Source organism: Alligator mississippiensis, chromosome 2 (genome assembly GCF_030867095.1).
Source record: "Alligator mississippiensis isolate rAllMis1 chromosome 2, rAllMis1, whole genome shotgun sequence".
NCBI lineage: Eukaryota > Metazoa > Chordata > Crocodylia > Alligatoridae > Alligator > Alligator mississippiensis.
This window is the reverse complement of record NC_081825.1, coordinates 282,919,959-282,934,790: the sequence shown is the minus strand read 5'-3', so window position 1 is coordinate 282,934,790 and position 14,832 is coordinate 282,919,959. Positions and strand designations below refer to the sequence as shown.

Sequence of the window (14,832 nt, the reverse complement as noted above, 5' to 3'; positions counted from 1 at the left end):
TCAGCCTTTTGTGGCAGTTTGTTTGAAAACTAGAAAAAAAACAGTGCAAATACTTGTAGTTTTTCTAGTCTGAAAGAACTATGCACAGAATGAAATTCCAGAAGTATTTTTTGGTATTTAGAGAAATTATTTTTTCCATGAAAAAAGTCTGTACTTAATTGTGCTAAGAAGCACATGTCACCAGGTACTTCTTTTCATGTTGCTCTATTCAGAGCCTATATTGTTTAATGATTGGGGACCTCTTGTGGTAGAAGCTCAAGTGACTCCTGAGGATATTCAGTGGCTACATTTATAGTTAGTTAGTGCTCATGACAAGACTTAAACATTTGAATTGGTCAGTGGTAAATCAAACAGCCCAAGCAGTCTCACATGACAATAAGAATAGTTCTCTCATTCAGAATTAACTTTTTTTTTTAAAAAGTCTGGAACCTGGAGGGTAATTTCCTAGTTTATAAATATATTTCAAAAACAGCTTCTAGGAAAACAAAAACCCACATTTCATACAGTATCATCTAACTTCACAGTCTTGATCTGTGACTCTAGATGGCTAATGAGACTACTGTTCTTACACTACTGAGCAAAATCCCTGCAACTTTGTGGGAAAATGCACATTAGAAGGGAGGAAGTAAATGTGAATGATTCCAATGATCCTGCAGTACTACTGGTGAGAGGCCTTGCCTGGAGTACTGCATATAATTTGGGGCCCCACCCTTAAGTAAACTGTGGATGGATTGAAAAGAGTCCAACAGTAAGCCACAAAAATGATTACAGGCCTGGAAACCATGATTTATGAGGAAAGACTGCAAAGAACTAAGTTTTAACTTGAAGAACAAGTCACTGAAGGGGGGATTTGATAAGTAGTCAAAAAGATGAAGGAGATTATAAAGACTATGGAGATAGCTGCCTCTCCCTGGCTGTAGGGGACAGGACTACAAACAATGGCCTCAAATTGCAGCAGAGGAAATTTAGATTGGAGACTGGGAAAAGCTTTCTGACTATGAGGGTGGTCAGGCATTGGAACAGGCTATGTAGAGAAGCTGTGAAATCTTCACCCCTGGAAATTTTCAAGAGGAGATCAAAAGGACACTTGGCTAGGATGGTTTAGACAGGGATGATCCTGCCCTGAACAAGGGGGTATTAAATTTCTTTGCAAGCTATCCAAAACCCGAAACTGGGACAGACTGATCATTACATTTAAAATCATGTGCTGCTAGCAAAAATACACCTGCTTCCAAAAAATGTACCTAGAAATAGAAATCACAGTTCCATTTAAGCATCCATACTTAATGAACAGAGAATTTAGGCCTATAATAGCTCATTATAACCTACACGCTTTTCTTATTTCCAAATGAAAACTGCAGTAGTAATGCATGCCCAGAAGTGGGCCGTTACCTGAAAGGGCTTCTCTCCAGTATGAACTAGCTGATGTCGCTTTAGTTTGGAGCTCTCCACAAAGGCCTTGCCACATTCTGCACATACGTGTACTCTAGGACCATGAGTGTGCAGATGCTTCCTCATAGCAGAGTTGTCCCTGAACATCTTTGTGCAGCCCTTCAAAAAGAGAACAGTAAAACAATTAACAGATGAACATTCAGTTATCAGAACAAGTTTGTCTGCCAAAACATTGTAATTTTAAGGTAAAAGGAGAACAAAGTTACCTTAAGTTAAAAGCTAATCCTAAAAATGAACAGCCCTTCTAACTCCACTACATATTTTAATTGTAAACACACTCACAATAAAAGTTAAATCACACTAGCATATTGCTGATGGTCAGTAAATCAGTTTAAGGAGCTGGAATAAAATCACAAGCTCCTCAACTTGCCCCCACACAATAAGGCAAGATGTGGTTAGTTCTGTTACTCTGCCCTACCTTATAACCATGCAATGAGTGAACTTTGTTAGTCAAACTAACACAACTTCCTTCCTGTGAAAGGACAGGAGCACAGATATACTGATAGTGTTCAGTTTATACCACGTCATGAACTAACAAAAGGTAGGACAGGATCGCTGCACTACTACCCATCTTGGGTCTCATTCTTTGATGTAAATGGAGTTTTTCTGCCTCTTTACCTCCTGCTCCCCCCCACTTCCTATTCCCAATAAAGAAAAAGGATCTCCATGACATGGCAGGTACAGAAGAAAATCTGCCTCAGAGGGCGCTGATGAGGTTTATCTGACAAAATAAGATCATAGACAGGACAGACTGCTAGTGGCCATGAGGCATGGAAGAATGTAGACAACTTGTTTTTGGAGATGATGGTAACCCCTAGTCATGATCATTTAGTCCCCTTACTTGTGGCAGATTCTGCACCTGTAGCTTCATGTCTGTTACTATTGAATGTCACATTTACTGAACGTAGTGAGATTTGCATCAAAATACCACCTAACTATAACAGTCCTTGACTAATCCTTTTTCTGCACCCCACCAATTCATTAAATTCCATTCTGTAGTTATTGGTTGCCAGGATTTGAAAACTAGAGAAATGAGGGTGATTTTTTATAGATTCTCACTATCCAAGATATCACTCTTCATTAATATTCACAAATCCTTTAAAATTCTACCCAATTCTTGCACTGCACATTTCCTCTGCCCTTTTAAAAAAGAACTTGACGTTGTTCACCTGTTGCTTCATCTACTGTGCTTACGGATGTGAAAACCCCCCAAAACAGTGCTTTATTTCCAGTTTGGTATGCCCCCATGCTAAGCACAGCTCATGCCCAGAAGAGGCACTGCATTAGTTTGCCCATGCTTGCCCAATGTCTGTATAGCTCGCACACTTCAGTGGGTCTTTTATCCAATAGCTGATTGAACCCGCTTTTTAGATAAAAGTGCCAAAAAGCCTCACTGAATTACCTAATCTATAGACACTGGGGAGCTGGGTCACACTGATGCGCTTCCTCTTCTGGTAAAGCACTTTTTTATCCCCTTCACATCTGTCATCAGCCTTAGATCACAGGACTGTGGTTTCAATAGTTTTCAGAATAGGTCTCATGTCAGTGTGCTCTAAATGCACAAAGACAACAGAACATCACAAAACTTTAGACTAGCACTGAAAAGAATGCATTTTTGGTAGCCACAAGTTTAGGGACATACTAACCCTGAGAAGGAATTGCAGTTTCTCCCCTTAACTGAAACAAATAGCCACAATAACCCAGCTCTTTAAAGCAACCTCTTCAACTAGAAGGGAGTCTGAAATGCTCTTTACACTTACTGAATGAAGTGTACCAATGTAACTTCATGTGATCAGGATCATGGAACCAGCAAGTTGCCGCTATATAGAATTTAAAGTGATATGCTTCCTATGGGTTCCTTCCTACTTCATTGATCCTGCAGTCCAAGCAAATATCACGCTACTTGGACAAAGGATCCTTCCACCAATCTTACGACCACCTAACACAAACAAGAATCCTTTCCTGGGCAGAGACACCACTGTTTATACAAGAATTTAAAATAATCCTTCATTATCTGGAAATGCCCTCTGAAAAACATCCTTTCAAAAATTCAGTTAAATGAGCAACCCTTGATATTTAAAATAAAATCTTCAGTCCTATTTCCCAACAGAAAATTAACATGAGCAAAAATTTGATTCTTACAAGCAATTCACCACCGAAATACCACAAGTTCCACTTACTTTGTGAGGGCATGCTATCGTTCTTGGAGCGTCATCTTCTTTAATTTTTCTTGGCTTCATTCTTACAAGAAAAAAAATAGGGGGGGGGAGGGAAGAATAAGTGTTGGTAAAGCAGGTAGAAACTACTTTCTTAAAAAATTTTCAACATTACATACATCTCAACAGTGCTCATGTGGACTAGAGAGAATTTAGCAGGAGCCTGGGCAGGATTTGAAAAAGGAAGACACAGTCACTTAGTTTTTTCAAAATGACCATGTTTTATCCTGACAAACTCTAAAATCTGTAGAGGTTTCCATTAGTAACAAGATACATAAAAACCTTCACACTTTCAGTCTTCTGAACACATTAGAAATGTCTTTTTACCCTATGCTAACTGTGGCCTTCAAGATGTGCTTTTGGCGTGCACACACCTGTACACATCTTGGTACCACTGCTGTAACCTAATACTTTTGCTCTCTCTTCCAGCCTTCCACTAGGCCATTAAAAAAAGTCTCACTCCAACTCATCCTCAGTTCCTTCACCACTACTGAAATGCACTATGGCAGCAGGGAAGGAAAGCAGACTGTGGAATCTATGGGGACAGAAAACACTGTTGCTTAAGGTAAGTAATTGTTTTCACTCCAAAAAGCATCACACAAGCAATTATCCATTTGCATGGAGGTGGACACTACCTGCCCTACAGAGAGATTACAGAACAAGCCTGCCAAAGCAGACATCTGCTCTGGAAGCCTATGCTCATGAACCATGCCTTGTGAGTTCAGACATAGTCGACCTACAGCTTTCAGAAACAGGGACATTCTTCCAAACAAACAACTGAGGCTGCCTGAGCTCTCAAATGTGAACAAGTACAGCTAGTCTTATTAGTTCACAGTATGTACTTAAACAGCTGGAAGACTGCTTAGTTAGACAACACCATCTAACCCATAACTCCTGCACAGGCCAGGTCTGGGTGTGTTCCCGAATTAGTTTTCCCTTTGCCATGTCAGGTACATGAAACAGAATGAAGCTTGGGTTGGGGGCAGAGAACCTGGAGAGCCAAAAAACAATGAGTCACTTGAAAACCCCATAATAGGAAACTTGGTACCAGAGAATAACTCCACCTTTAAACCCTAAGAAGAACCAAACCACTTGCAGAGCCAAACAGGCCCGACACCAGAGAATCTTGCTTCCCTTGTTTGTTAACGTAACGCACAGCCATGGTGTGGCCTGTTAGCACACGGACTATGGACCCCTGAAGTAGCCCTCAATGACAGACTGTTGGCTCCTAGCTCAAGGTTTATGAAAAGAGAAGCTTCCCAAGGGAATTCATGGGCCCTGAAGTCGAAGATATGTTCCCCCAGGGTGAAGGCATCTCCTAGCAATGAATTCATAGGCAATGATATAGCAAATCTCTTTTACATCTGTAAGACTTCCCACCAGTTTGCCAAGAAAAGGACTAATGACTATAACCAGCGCATCCATCTAATATTTGCAGACTGGGTGCAAACACAGAACTCAAGCACCTTGCATGGAGTCCAGGTGAAATCCTACATCATGTAGGTGCACAGCACTGTTTCTCCCAAATTCAGGAATGCTTCCTGTGGAAAGTAAACTCTCCCTAACCTGGAACATAACCCCGTTTTTATGAATTCTATGTTCCGAGTCAGAATAAGTGCATTTCTTTCTCTGAATGAGGCCGAACGTGGCAAAGATTTTTAAGGTTACTTGAGACAAGCTTATCACTTGTTGAGGTAACCATCTTCATTCATCCAGTCACTGAGGTACGAGTAAACCTAGATTCTTTGTCTCCTTAGAACAAACCACTACAACTACACATGGTTAATGAGAGCAAGGCAAGTCGTTGCTCTGATAGCAAGATGTTCCTACTAGAAAACAGAGGTATTGTTTCTCAGCTGGATTTATGGTTATATTAAAAAAACAACAACAGGCATCTTGCATGTTAAAAGCCATGAAGCCAGCCTGGGGGCTCTAAAAAGGAAATTCTGGAAACCAGACACCCTCAATTTGAAAAGATTAATTTGTTAACACCTACTGAAAGTAAAGACTGTAATCATAATCCTCTTAATTTCTGGGGTTAAAAGATAAAGAGGGATAACAATCCCTGCTCTCCTTCTCCAAGCGGCAGAAGGGACTTACTTCTTGTTTGGACAGTACATCTCCAAGACATTCCTGAAAATGGCAAGGAAAGGGCAAAATACTTCCTTTTATAATGTCCATAACTCTAGTCTGAGGTAATCAGAGTCCATGCTTCCCAGAAATACTGAAGATAGTTACTGGAGAACAGAAGATAAGATCTCCTGAAGATGCTGCTAGGTTCTCAACACTGGCTGCTTGTTAGGAAGACACTAACTGTGCAGCAGGACAGGCACAGGGCTGAAACCTCTTCTTCCTTCTCAGCATCCTCAATGTTCTCTGAGGTTTTAGCAGTACTGGGGAAAAGACCACTGCCTGAGGGAAGTCTGGTTTTATGGGCTTCTTTCTTGAAATCAGGAACTATTCTAGATTCCTTTAAGAAAGAGAGGACCACATTAGTCCTTGACTAAAGATGTCTCTCTGAAACCAGGGAACAACTGCTTGGACCTCTCTGGGACATATTGAGGTTAGGTTACACTTTGAGGCTGAAACCACTAATGTTACCTTAACACACACATCCAGTAAGACTGTCTCTTGTCTTATGAACTGTCCATCAGACATGGTCTGTAGTTCTTTTCTGTCTGAAATGGCCTGATTCTAATGGACATATATATTTTGACAAAAGTACTTGGCTGCTGACCATAAGCATCTGCAGGCTGTCCAATTAGCTTTCTGTATTCAACCTCTCTGGATCACAAGCAACCCTGTTAACAGCTGGTAATGAAATCACAGGGTTGAAAGGTCATCTAATTTAATCCTTAACAGCACACTAGCCACTTGTCAGGAACTTGATCTCTCTTCAACTCAGAATGGACCCTGGTAAGTCTTTTACAGGCTCTACTTTTAGGTACAGCAGGTTTGATGGAAGAGTAAAAGATGTTCCCCCTGCAACTTCCCCAGAAGGATATTTAAATTCTCACTAACTGAATGAGAAAAGAACAAGCTGCTGTAAATTTTTCTTCTTTGTACTTTTCTTCCTCCTGGTTCTTCACAATAAGACTAGCTGACCTGACTGCATTCAGCTCACCTCTGCAGGGTGATCAAACTGTGCAGGGGCTACATGAATCCAAGCAACCATGAAAACACTACTGGACCCCCTCTAGCATAATAAAAGGAAGGATGATGCAGAAATGGAAACTGGGTCAAGGGGCATCAACTAGGCTGTTCACTGTGAAGCCTGGGTAGTTTCTTGCCATCTCTCATGCATCCCTCTCCACAAATATCTTCCTGACTTGCACTATGCTTCCTTAAGAGTGAAGGTACTTCTTCTGTACAAGGTTCAGTAAGGATATAAAACAGCATCTGTCTTCTAGGGAAGGGGGCAACCCCATAAGGAGGCTCCCTAACTTTTTGAAGCCACACAAGAGAAGCAACATATAGCATATCACCCAGGAACGTCCCCCTCCTAATATAAGACACCTACCTAAATTGCCCATTATTATAACAATGAAGCTTCAATAGAAGCAGGTTTAAATCTTTGGCATTTCGTTTCTGCTACACAGGGGTATGTGGACATGTAAGATGTGGGTACATGTATAACCAAACACCAAGAAACTTTGTGTTTCAAGCTAGCAGTATGAAATAAAGTGGCAACACACAGAGAAGCAACGCACATATTGCATAGGTTCTGTTGTGCTGCCATGCACCATATGAACAAACTGAGGGACAGCTGGGTTTCCCCTTTATATCCCTGGATGCCTATATACTCCAAGGCAGCATTCAATGGTTGCGACAGACAGGTAGGAAAGTGGGCAAAAGTCCTGGGTGCTGCCTCAGGGAAGGGAGAGGGGATGGGGACAACCTCAGCCTCCCTCTCCCCTTGCACCTTCCTTGAAGCAGCTCTAGGTCTGGCAGCAGGGAGGGCAGAGTAGCAGCAAACAAGTATGTACGTGTTCAGTGAAGAGCATTCTGGGAAATGCAGTTCTAAACAGAGGTTTTCTGCCACTAAACACTGGAGGGAGGGGAGGAAGAGAAGAGTGTTTGGTCCCTTGACAGGCACATTGACAGTATAAAGTGACATCTCCCCCAGGAGCAGAAAACCTCCAGGTGCTGCTGCTGCAACTGGTCTGCCCTCCCTCCCAGAGCTAGTCACAGCAGAGAAGGTGCAAGGGGGAGGGGGAGCTGCCCAACATGCAAAACTGGCCAGTTATGCCTTTAGCACTCAGACATACCCCAAGCCAGCTCAGTGCACACCATCCATCTGCAGAACTGGAGCAGGTTAGCAGGGTTCAGCCATTTTACTTCCCTGAGAATGAGGGCTTATTAATTCAGATGCAACACTACTTTAACAAAGTTCTAATACTTCTAGTACCAGGGCTAGTATGTACAGAACTAGCTTGGTGTACCTCTACAGGGTGCTGCCCTATGCCGCTGGCATCTTCTTAGCATGTGTGTACGATCTCAACAGATACTGCTGACCAAAAGAATTTGATCTTGCTCACCAACAAGAATCTGTGAACAATCACTCAAAAAAACTTAAATTTTATATTGAAATGTATTAGAAAAAGATGTTGGTCTTACTTTAAAATTAACTTTCTGTAAAAGGTGACCACCAGACTAGAATCTGGGCTGCTGCTCTTATTTATATTGTTGCAGGTAGCTCCACCCTCGCTGGTGGTTAGACTTTTGGGTCCCACCCAGTAGAGCACCTCTACTGGCTCCGTCCAAGTTTTCATAGCCTGAAATATCAAAAACAGAACTCTAGCACATTTAAAACAGCTACAGACATGCATTGATACCTGGGTGGAACTTCCAGTGTGATGGTCACCTTTGCAGAAAGTCAGTTTACATGGCAAGACCAGGATTTTCTTTTCTGCAGCAAGCTCTGGTATGTGTGTTATGTCTTGCAATACCCTAGGATGAATTCCTGTCATAATACATGAGTCTGGAGAATTAAAAAATGTGCTTCTTGGACCACAGTCCCTAGGACACCACAATAAAAGATCAGGTGGGCTGCTACATATTTTAAAGTGTAAAGTCACAGTTTGGACTGACGAACAACTGGTTGCCTAGCAGACCAGCTCTCTAGAAACAGATTATTTTCTACACAAAGACAACAAAGAAAAAAGATTGAGAAAAAAAAAAGCAGAGATTAATGGACTGATTGCTCTAGAAAGCTACACTGCGATTGTTCAGCATCAGGAAGTAGTGGTTACAGAAAAACAAAAGCTAATTCTAGCTCCCCCATCCTCCTAGCCGAGAAGATGTCTGTCAAGAGGGTTGGCCTGACTGGAAGTCAGCGTCTACAACGTGGGGTCTATAGGAGAAGACCAACGGAAGATGCTCTCTCCACTCCCTCAAAAGCACCATAAAGTAGATGACACAGATGGGAAAACAGCTGTCAAGCCACCAGGACATGCTGCTTTGCTCACCTTCTCTAGTATCTCCTTTCTTTCCTCTTTGGCCCTTCTGTTCTCGAACTTGCACTCATTTCTCATCCCTAACAACACATAGTTTTCAGGTTGCAACTTTCTCCAACATGCCCCATCTCCCCAGCAGTCTCTGAATGATGAACAGCTGCTACAACTTCCCTTGTGTTTGGCCTTCTCTCCAAAAACAGACAGAACAGGAAACTGTATTAGGTGTCAATGTCAGCCACTACCATTCCTTCTACATTCATTCCCTTCACTCCAATACACCCCCTATCCAACTGTGATAAAGGATCAGTAATAGAAAAACCACCACAGTGGCTATAAGCCATTGCAGGATTTCCCCACCCCAAGGAGTTCCTCATGTAGGCAGCAAGACTAGTTTTAGAAGAATTTTGTAAAGGAGTGATGCAAAGCTGCTCTCATTCTTTCTTGCGAAGGCTGAAGAAATCTAGGTCCCTCAGTCTCTCCTCGTAGGACCTTGCCTGCAGGCCTCTGACTATACTTGTGGCCTTCCTCTGAACTCTCTTATGATTCTCCGCATGCTCCTTGAAGTGCGGTGCCCAAAACTGGATGCAGTACTCCAACTGGCCTGACCAGTGTTGCATGAAGGGGAAGCATCACCTCCCTGGACCTCTTTATCATGCATCTGCTGATGCATGATAAAGTGCAGTCAGCCTTGTTGATCACTTCGTCACATTGACAACTCACGTTCATCTTGGAGTCATTGTTGACTCCAAGATCTCTTTCTGCTGTTGTGCTGCTGAGAAGGTCCTCCCCCAGCCTTTAAGTGTCGGTGGTTCTTTTTGCCCAGGTGCAGAACTTTACACTTGTCTTTGTTGAACTGCATCCTATTTTGTTCTGCCCATTTTTCCAACCTGTCCAGATCCACCTGGATCCATTCCCTATCCTCTGTGTTAACTTTGCCCCATAATTTGGTGTCATCTGCGAACTTGGACAGGGTACTCTCCACACCCTCGTCCAAGCCACTGATGAAGACACTGAATAGCACTGGTCAGTCCAAGGACCGAGACTTGCAGGACTCCACTGCCTACATCTTTCCAGGTCAATATTGACTCATCCACCACCAATATCTGGGTGCGACCCCTACACCAGTTTGCCAACCACCTGACTATGTAATCATCTACATCAGAACCTGTCAGTTTATTTACGAGAGCAGAACGAGATACCGCATCAAAGGCCTTTTTAAAGTCAAGTAGATGACATCTACCTCGACTCCTGCGTCTAAGCATTTTGTGACCTAGTCATAAAAAGAAACAAGGTTAGTCAGGCAGGATCTACCTGCAATGAACCCATGCTGATTTCCTTTTAACATTATTTTCCCTGCTGGGCTTCCACAAATAAGATCCTTCATGATTTCTTCCAGAGTTTTCCCAAGGATAGAGGTGAGACTAACTGGCCTATAGTTTCCCAGTTCCTCCCTCCTCATCTTCTTGAAAATAGGGACCACACTGGCCCTTTTCTAGTCCTCCAGGACCTGACTGGAGCTCCATGAGTGCTCAAACAGCTGTGCCAGTGGCTCTGCTATGACACTGGCCAATTCCTTCAGCACCCTTGGATGAAGTTCATCCAGGCCTATTGATCTGAACACATCCAGCCCCTCCAAGTGCCTGTTCACTAAGTCTGAGCTAACAGTTGGTGGGCTGGAGTCCTGCCTGTGTCTATCTATGATCCAACTGGGAGATTTGTCTTGGTCTGTGTCTAGGAATACAGATGCAAAAAACTCACTGAAGAGCTCAGCTTTGTCACCCCCCCCCCCCCCAGTCACCAACTGCTCTAGTTTATCCTGTAGGGGTCCTATTATGTCATTCTCTTGTGCAACAGAGAGAAACCCTATTTTGACACCTACACCTTTTGTACATATTTTCTTAGGAAACAAATTATTTTCAGGTTTACTATACTTCAAGTTCTCTTTGGTTGAGATCAAGGATACCACACCAGTGCAGATCACAGATAAAGGCCTCCCGGGTTCTACCAAAATTAGTGACCAGAGCACTTTAGGCAGTGGCAAGAATAGCACTGCTGACATTGACTTCTTTGAGTTTCTATTCTTTTGGGAGCTTAGGTCAATATCAAGGGCAACGGTCATAGCTGACCATCATTCAAACACAGCTAGCAAGGTCTAAAGAAATAAAGCTACTGCGATATGGGGCGTGCATGCACAAGGGGACAGAACAAAGTAAATGACAAAAAAGAGGGCTCAAAAAGAATACACCAGAGAAAAAGGAGGCAAGGGAGAATGGAAACTGTTCAGATTCAAGGCTAGGATGAATTGTACCATTTTATTCCTGCCCCCCATTATGTCTCCACTTAACAACCCTGTCTGTGCCTGGCTATCTTTAAACCCCAGAGCCTGTAAAATATCTGGAAAAATCAGTAATGCTAACTTTACTAACCAAGTTTTTGGTTTTCTTGAAGGTAGGGAATAAAAGCAAAACAAAACCAACTGCTTTTCATAATAGCCAGAATTACAGCCATCTCACTTGGTTACGCATTTGGCTTAACTCCAAATCAGACTAAAACTAAGCATTTTCTTGAATTTAAAACAGGGGCAGAGATACTGCCTGCAGGCTGGATCCATTCTAAGGAGCCCTATTATTGTCCAGCCCACAGTGCAGCTTATGGGTCTCAGACTGGACACACAAGCATCATGGTACTGGCCTCAGCCTTGTGCACTAGATCCAAACATGGAGCTGGTCCGTGGGTCTGACCCAGCCCAAGAACAGGTTTCATAACACTGATCTGGTCCATGGAACCCATTGAGTTTGATGCCTCCAATTTAAAAGGGATTACTCACCAGGGATCCTGGTTCTCTCCAATAAAACAATCCCCAAATTTCAGATTTAAACAAGGAAGCCAAAATCCACTTTTTTCCATGATTAAAATGAAACGCCAACTCGTGTATACACATACATGACTGGTATTTCATTTTAATCAGAGAAAAACGTGGATTTTGGGTTACTTTTTAAATCTGGAAAATTATCAGCCACACAGTTTGAGTCCGTTAACATTTCTGTGATCTTGTAACAAACTCTACCAGTACTTTTCAAAAAATGTTGTAGGAAGAATTAAGTGGTATGGCCATTTTACAGTTATTGTCATTTGCTCATGATGGAATATACTGCGACTGGACAGTGCAGTTCAACCCAACACATTGCTATGGTGCAATCTTAGTTGTTGCGTTTTCATGATAGCAGATAAGCTACTTCCCATGCATAGCTGTACTCCAACTATGTTTAACAGAGTGTCTAAGATTCCTGTTGCGCGAGTCAGCAAGAACTGAACACACAAAATAAAACATGACAATTACATGCTATGAGACAATGTGGCTATTCACTCTACCAGCGCCACCTGCTGCTCAACAACTAGAAGTATCCAAAGGATTAGGACATTTTATTTTGAAAGGCAATGGCACCTAAAAAATTCAAACAATGGGGAGCTACCTAAATCCCAAAATCCTACCTGAATTTGACTGCTACTAAACATGAATGTAACCTTCACCTACAAGTACTCTAAACAGCAGGTCACAAAAGGAAGAAAATCAGGTTGGCCAATATCTAAGAAGTGTTGAATTTATCAAAGTTGGTTTCCAGGAATCAATGCAGATCCCCCCAGTAAATATGGCCCTAAATCAAAAGCAGCTTTATGCTTAAGCAAGCTGAATATGGCTTATTCCTGAGTAGTGACTCCTGGAAGTCACTACTACACTACCCCCATCAATTTAATGAATAGAGCCATTAGCCAGCATGGCAGCACTGCACCTATACACCAGGCAAAAATAAACAAAAAAAAAGCGGCTGAAGTCTAAATATTTGCTGGGTACCATCAATTTATATCACATGCGTTTGACATTTTATATTAACAAGTAGCAAATGGATTGTTACATATGAAGAACTACAATCTTTGTTCATGTTGTACACTGAACAGCCATCTTTGGCCAGTGTTCTTATTTCCTCATATAGCAAAATTATGAAAAATATTACTGGACAGTAATAACCCCAAAGGGGTACAAGACGCAGGGAAGTTTGAGAACTAGCGACATATCCAATCTGTCATATACAAACGTATATCAATAGAGTCTGACCTGCCGCGTTAGTTACAGCAAACATATAAACATTAGGTAAATCAACTTTGGGTCTTTTTTTTATTTATTTTTTTTAAATAGTATCCTTATGATGTTCAGATGCTGCTGAGAAGGCCATAGCATATAAACAGAGAGACTTCTTTAAAAAATTACTTGCGAAATATTTTTTTAAGCATTCACATAAAAAGGCAGATCCTAACTGAATAGTAACAAAAATAAGATTTTTGTTAAACTGACGGTTTAAAAGGTTTAAAGGTCAAAGCAAATATTTAATGTTTTGAAATTAGTTCTTTAGGATCAATACATGGATGAATCCAACACAAGCAGCACTGCTTCAAAAAAGCAACTGTGGAATGTTCTGTATAGACAGATACATCTTGGAACAAAAACAAAACAAAAAACTGCAACAAAACCTCAGCTTGGCAAGCCCAAATATGAAGGCTGACTTTTTTATGCTGCCTATCTCAGGGTAATTTGGCTGAAATTTGTATCCTGAAACATTCAAAGATTCTAATATGAGAACGTGGAAAGCACCACATTTAGTTCTCAAGCTAAAAAGAATTTCTTACAATGATTTCATTGAGAGGCTCTAGCTCGTGCAAGGTCCAGTGCAGGGAATTATGCTGGGAGGGGGAAAATACTAATGTCAGAATGGTACCTTTTACTAGGTCTGTAAAAAGCTACTATAAACTGCTTGGGGAAGGGATGGGATAAGCAGTTTAGACCTCCCCTGTACAGATCTGCTCCAAGCTGCCAGCAAGGATTCTGCATACACTTTCCATGCTTCACTGCCACAAAGCTCTATACCTACCAAACATCACATGTACCACCCTCAGATTCTGCCATATTCTACCAGGGAGATGAGCACAGTATTCCTGCAGTTACACCTTCCAGCTTCCTGGACAATATAGCATCAGAGATGCACACAGACAAATGCTGTCAGTGCTTAACCAATAGTGCTTTAGTAGCACAGGGTAGAGGTGATGACAAAGGCTGACAGCAACAAAACTATGCTAAAGGAACATGATCAGACAGCAAAGGTCTACACACATTCCTCTCAAGAACTTGGAAGAATACTGGATTCCATAGTCAAGATCCTTCTGGCATCTGGACAAAAGCTGTGAATTTCACTAATAAAAGGTTCATCTCTTCCCACTCCCAAACCTGTTACTTATGGGGGTGAGGTAACTACTACCAGTTTGTTCGCTCAAGTCATAGAAGTCTGGGCTGTGGATCTGAAGAGCTTAACTGATGATGACCCTGGTTTTGCAGAGAGAATTTAGTTTTCCACTATGTACAAAAATAAAATTACAAAAAGTTATAGAAAAAATATTGAAGATTTATAGTTACATGCTCAAAACTGAGGAAACCCCAGACATAAAACTGCACTTTATGAGACTACAACCTTGTGGAAAGAAAGAAACTGTGCACTTAATTAGATACACTGACAAAATGCACACGCAAGAGAAACCAATTAATACTGCATGGGCAACATTAGTTCTGGAATTTCCTAACCTTTCAAGTGCTTGACTCAGTACCTAACATTCTACTTGTGTGGGCTTTAAGAGGCAATAATAAAAGCAAACAAAATGAA

General features: G+C 41.7%; 1 protein-coding gene across 1 annotated transcript in view; it reads right to left on the bottom strand.

Annotated features, from left to right (window-relative positions):
• Nucleotides 1-14,832, bottom strand: part of YY1 (YY1 transcription factor) — a 39,597-nt gene that overhangs the window by 2,354 nt on the left and 22,411 nt on the right. Inside the window, exons 3-4 of the mRNA XM_014596483.3 lie at nucleotides 3,633-3,693; nucleotides 1,393-1,551 (exon numbers count right to left, since the gene is read on the bottom strand). Coding sequence (XP_014451969.1) covers nucleotides 1,393-1,551; nucleotides 3,633-3,693 — 220 coding nt within the window. The remainder of the gene's footprint in view (nucleotides 1-1,392; nucleotides 1,552-3,632; nucleotides 3,694-14,832) is intronic.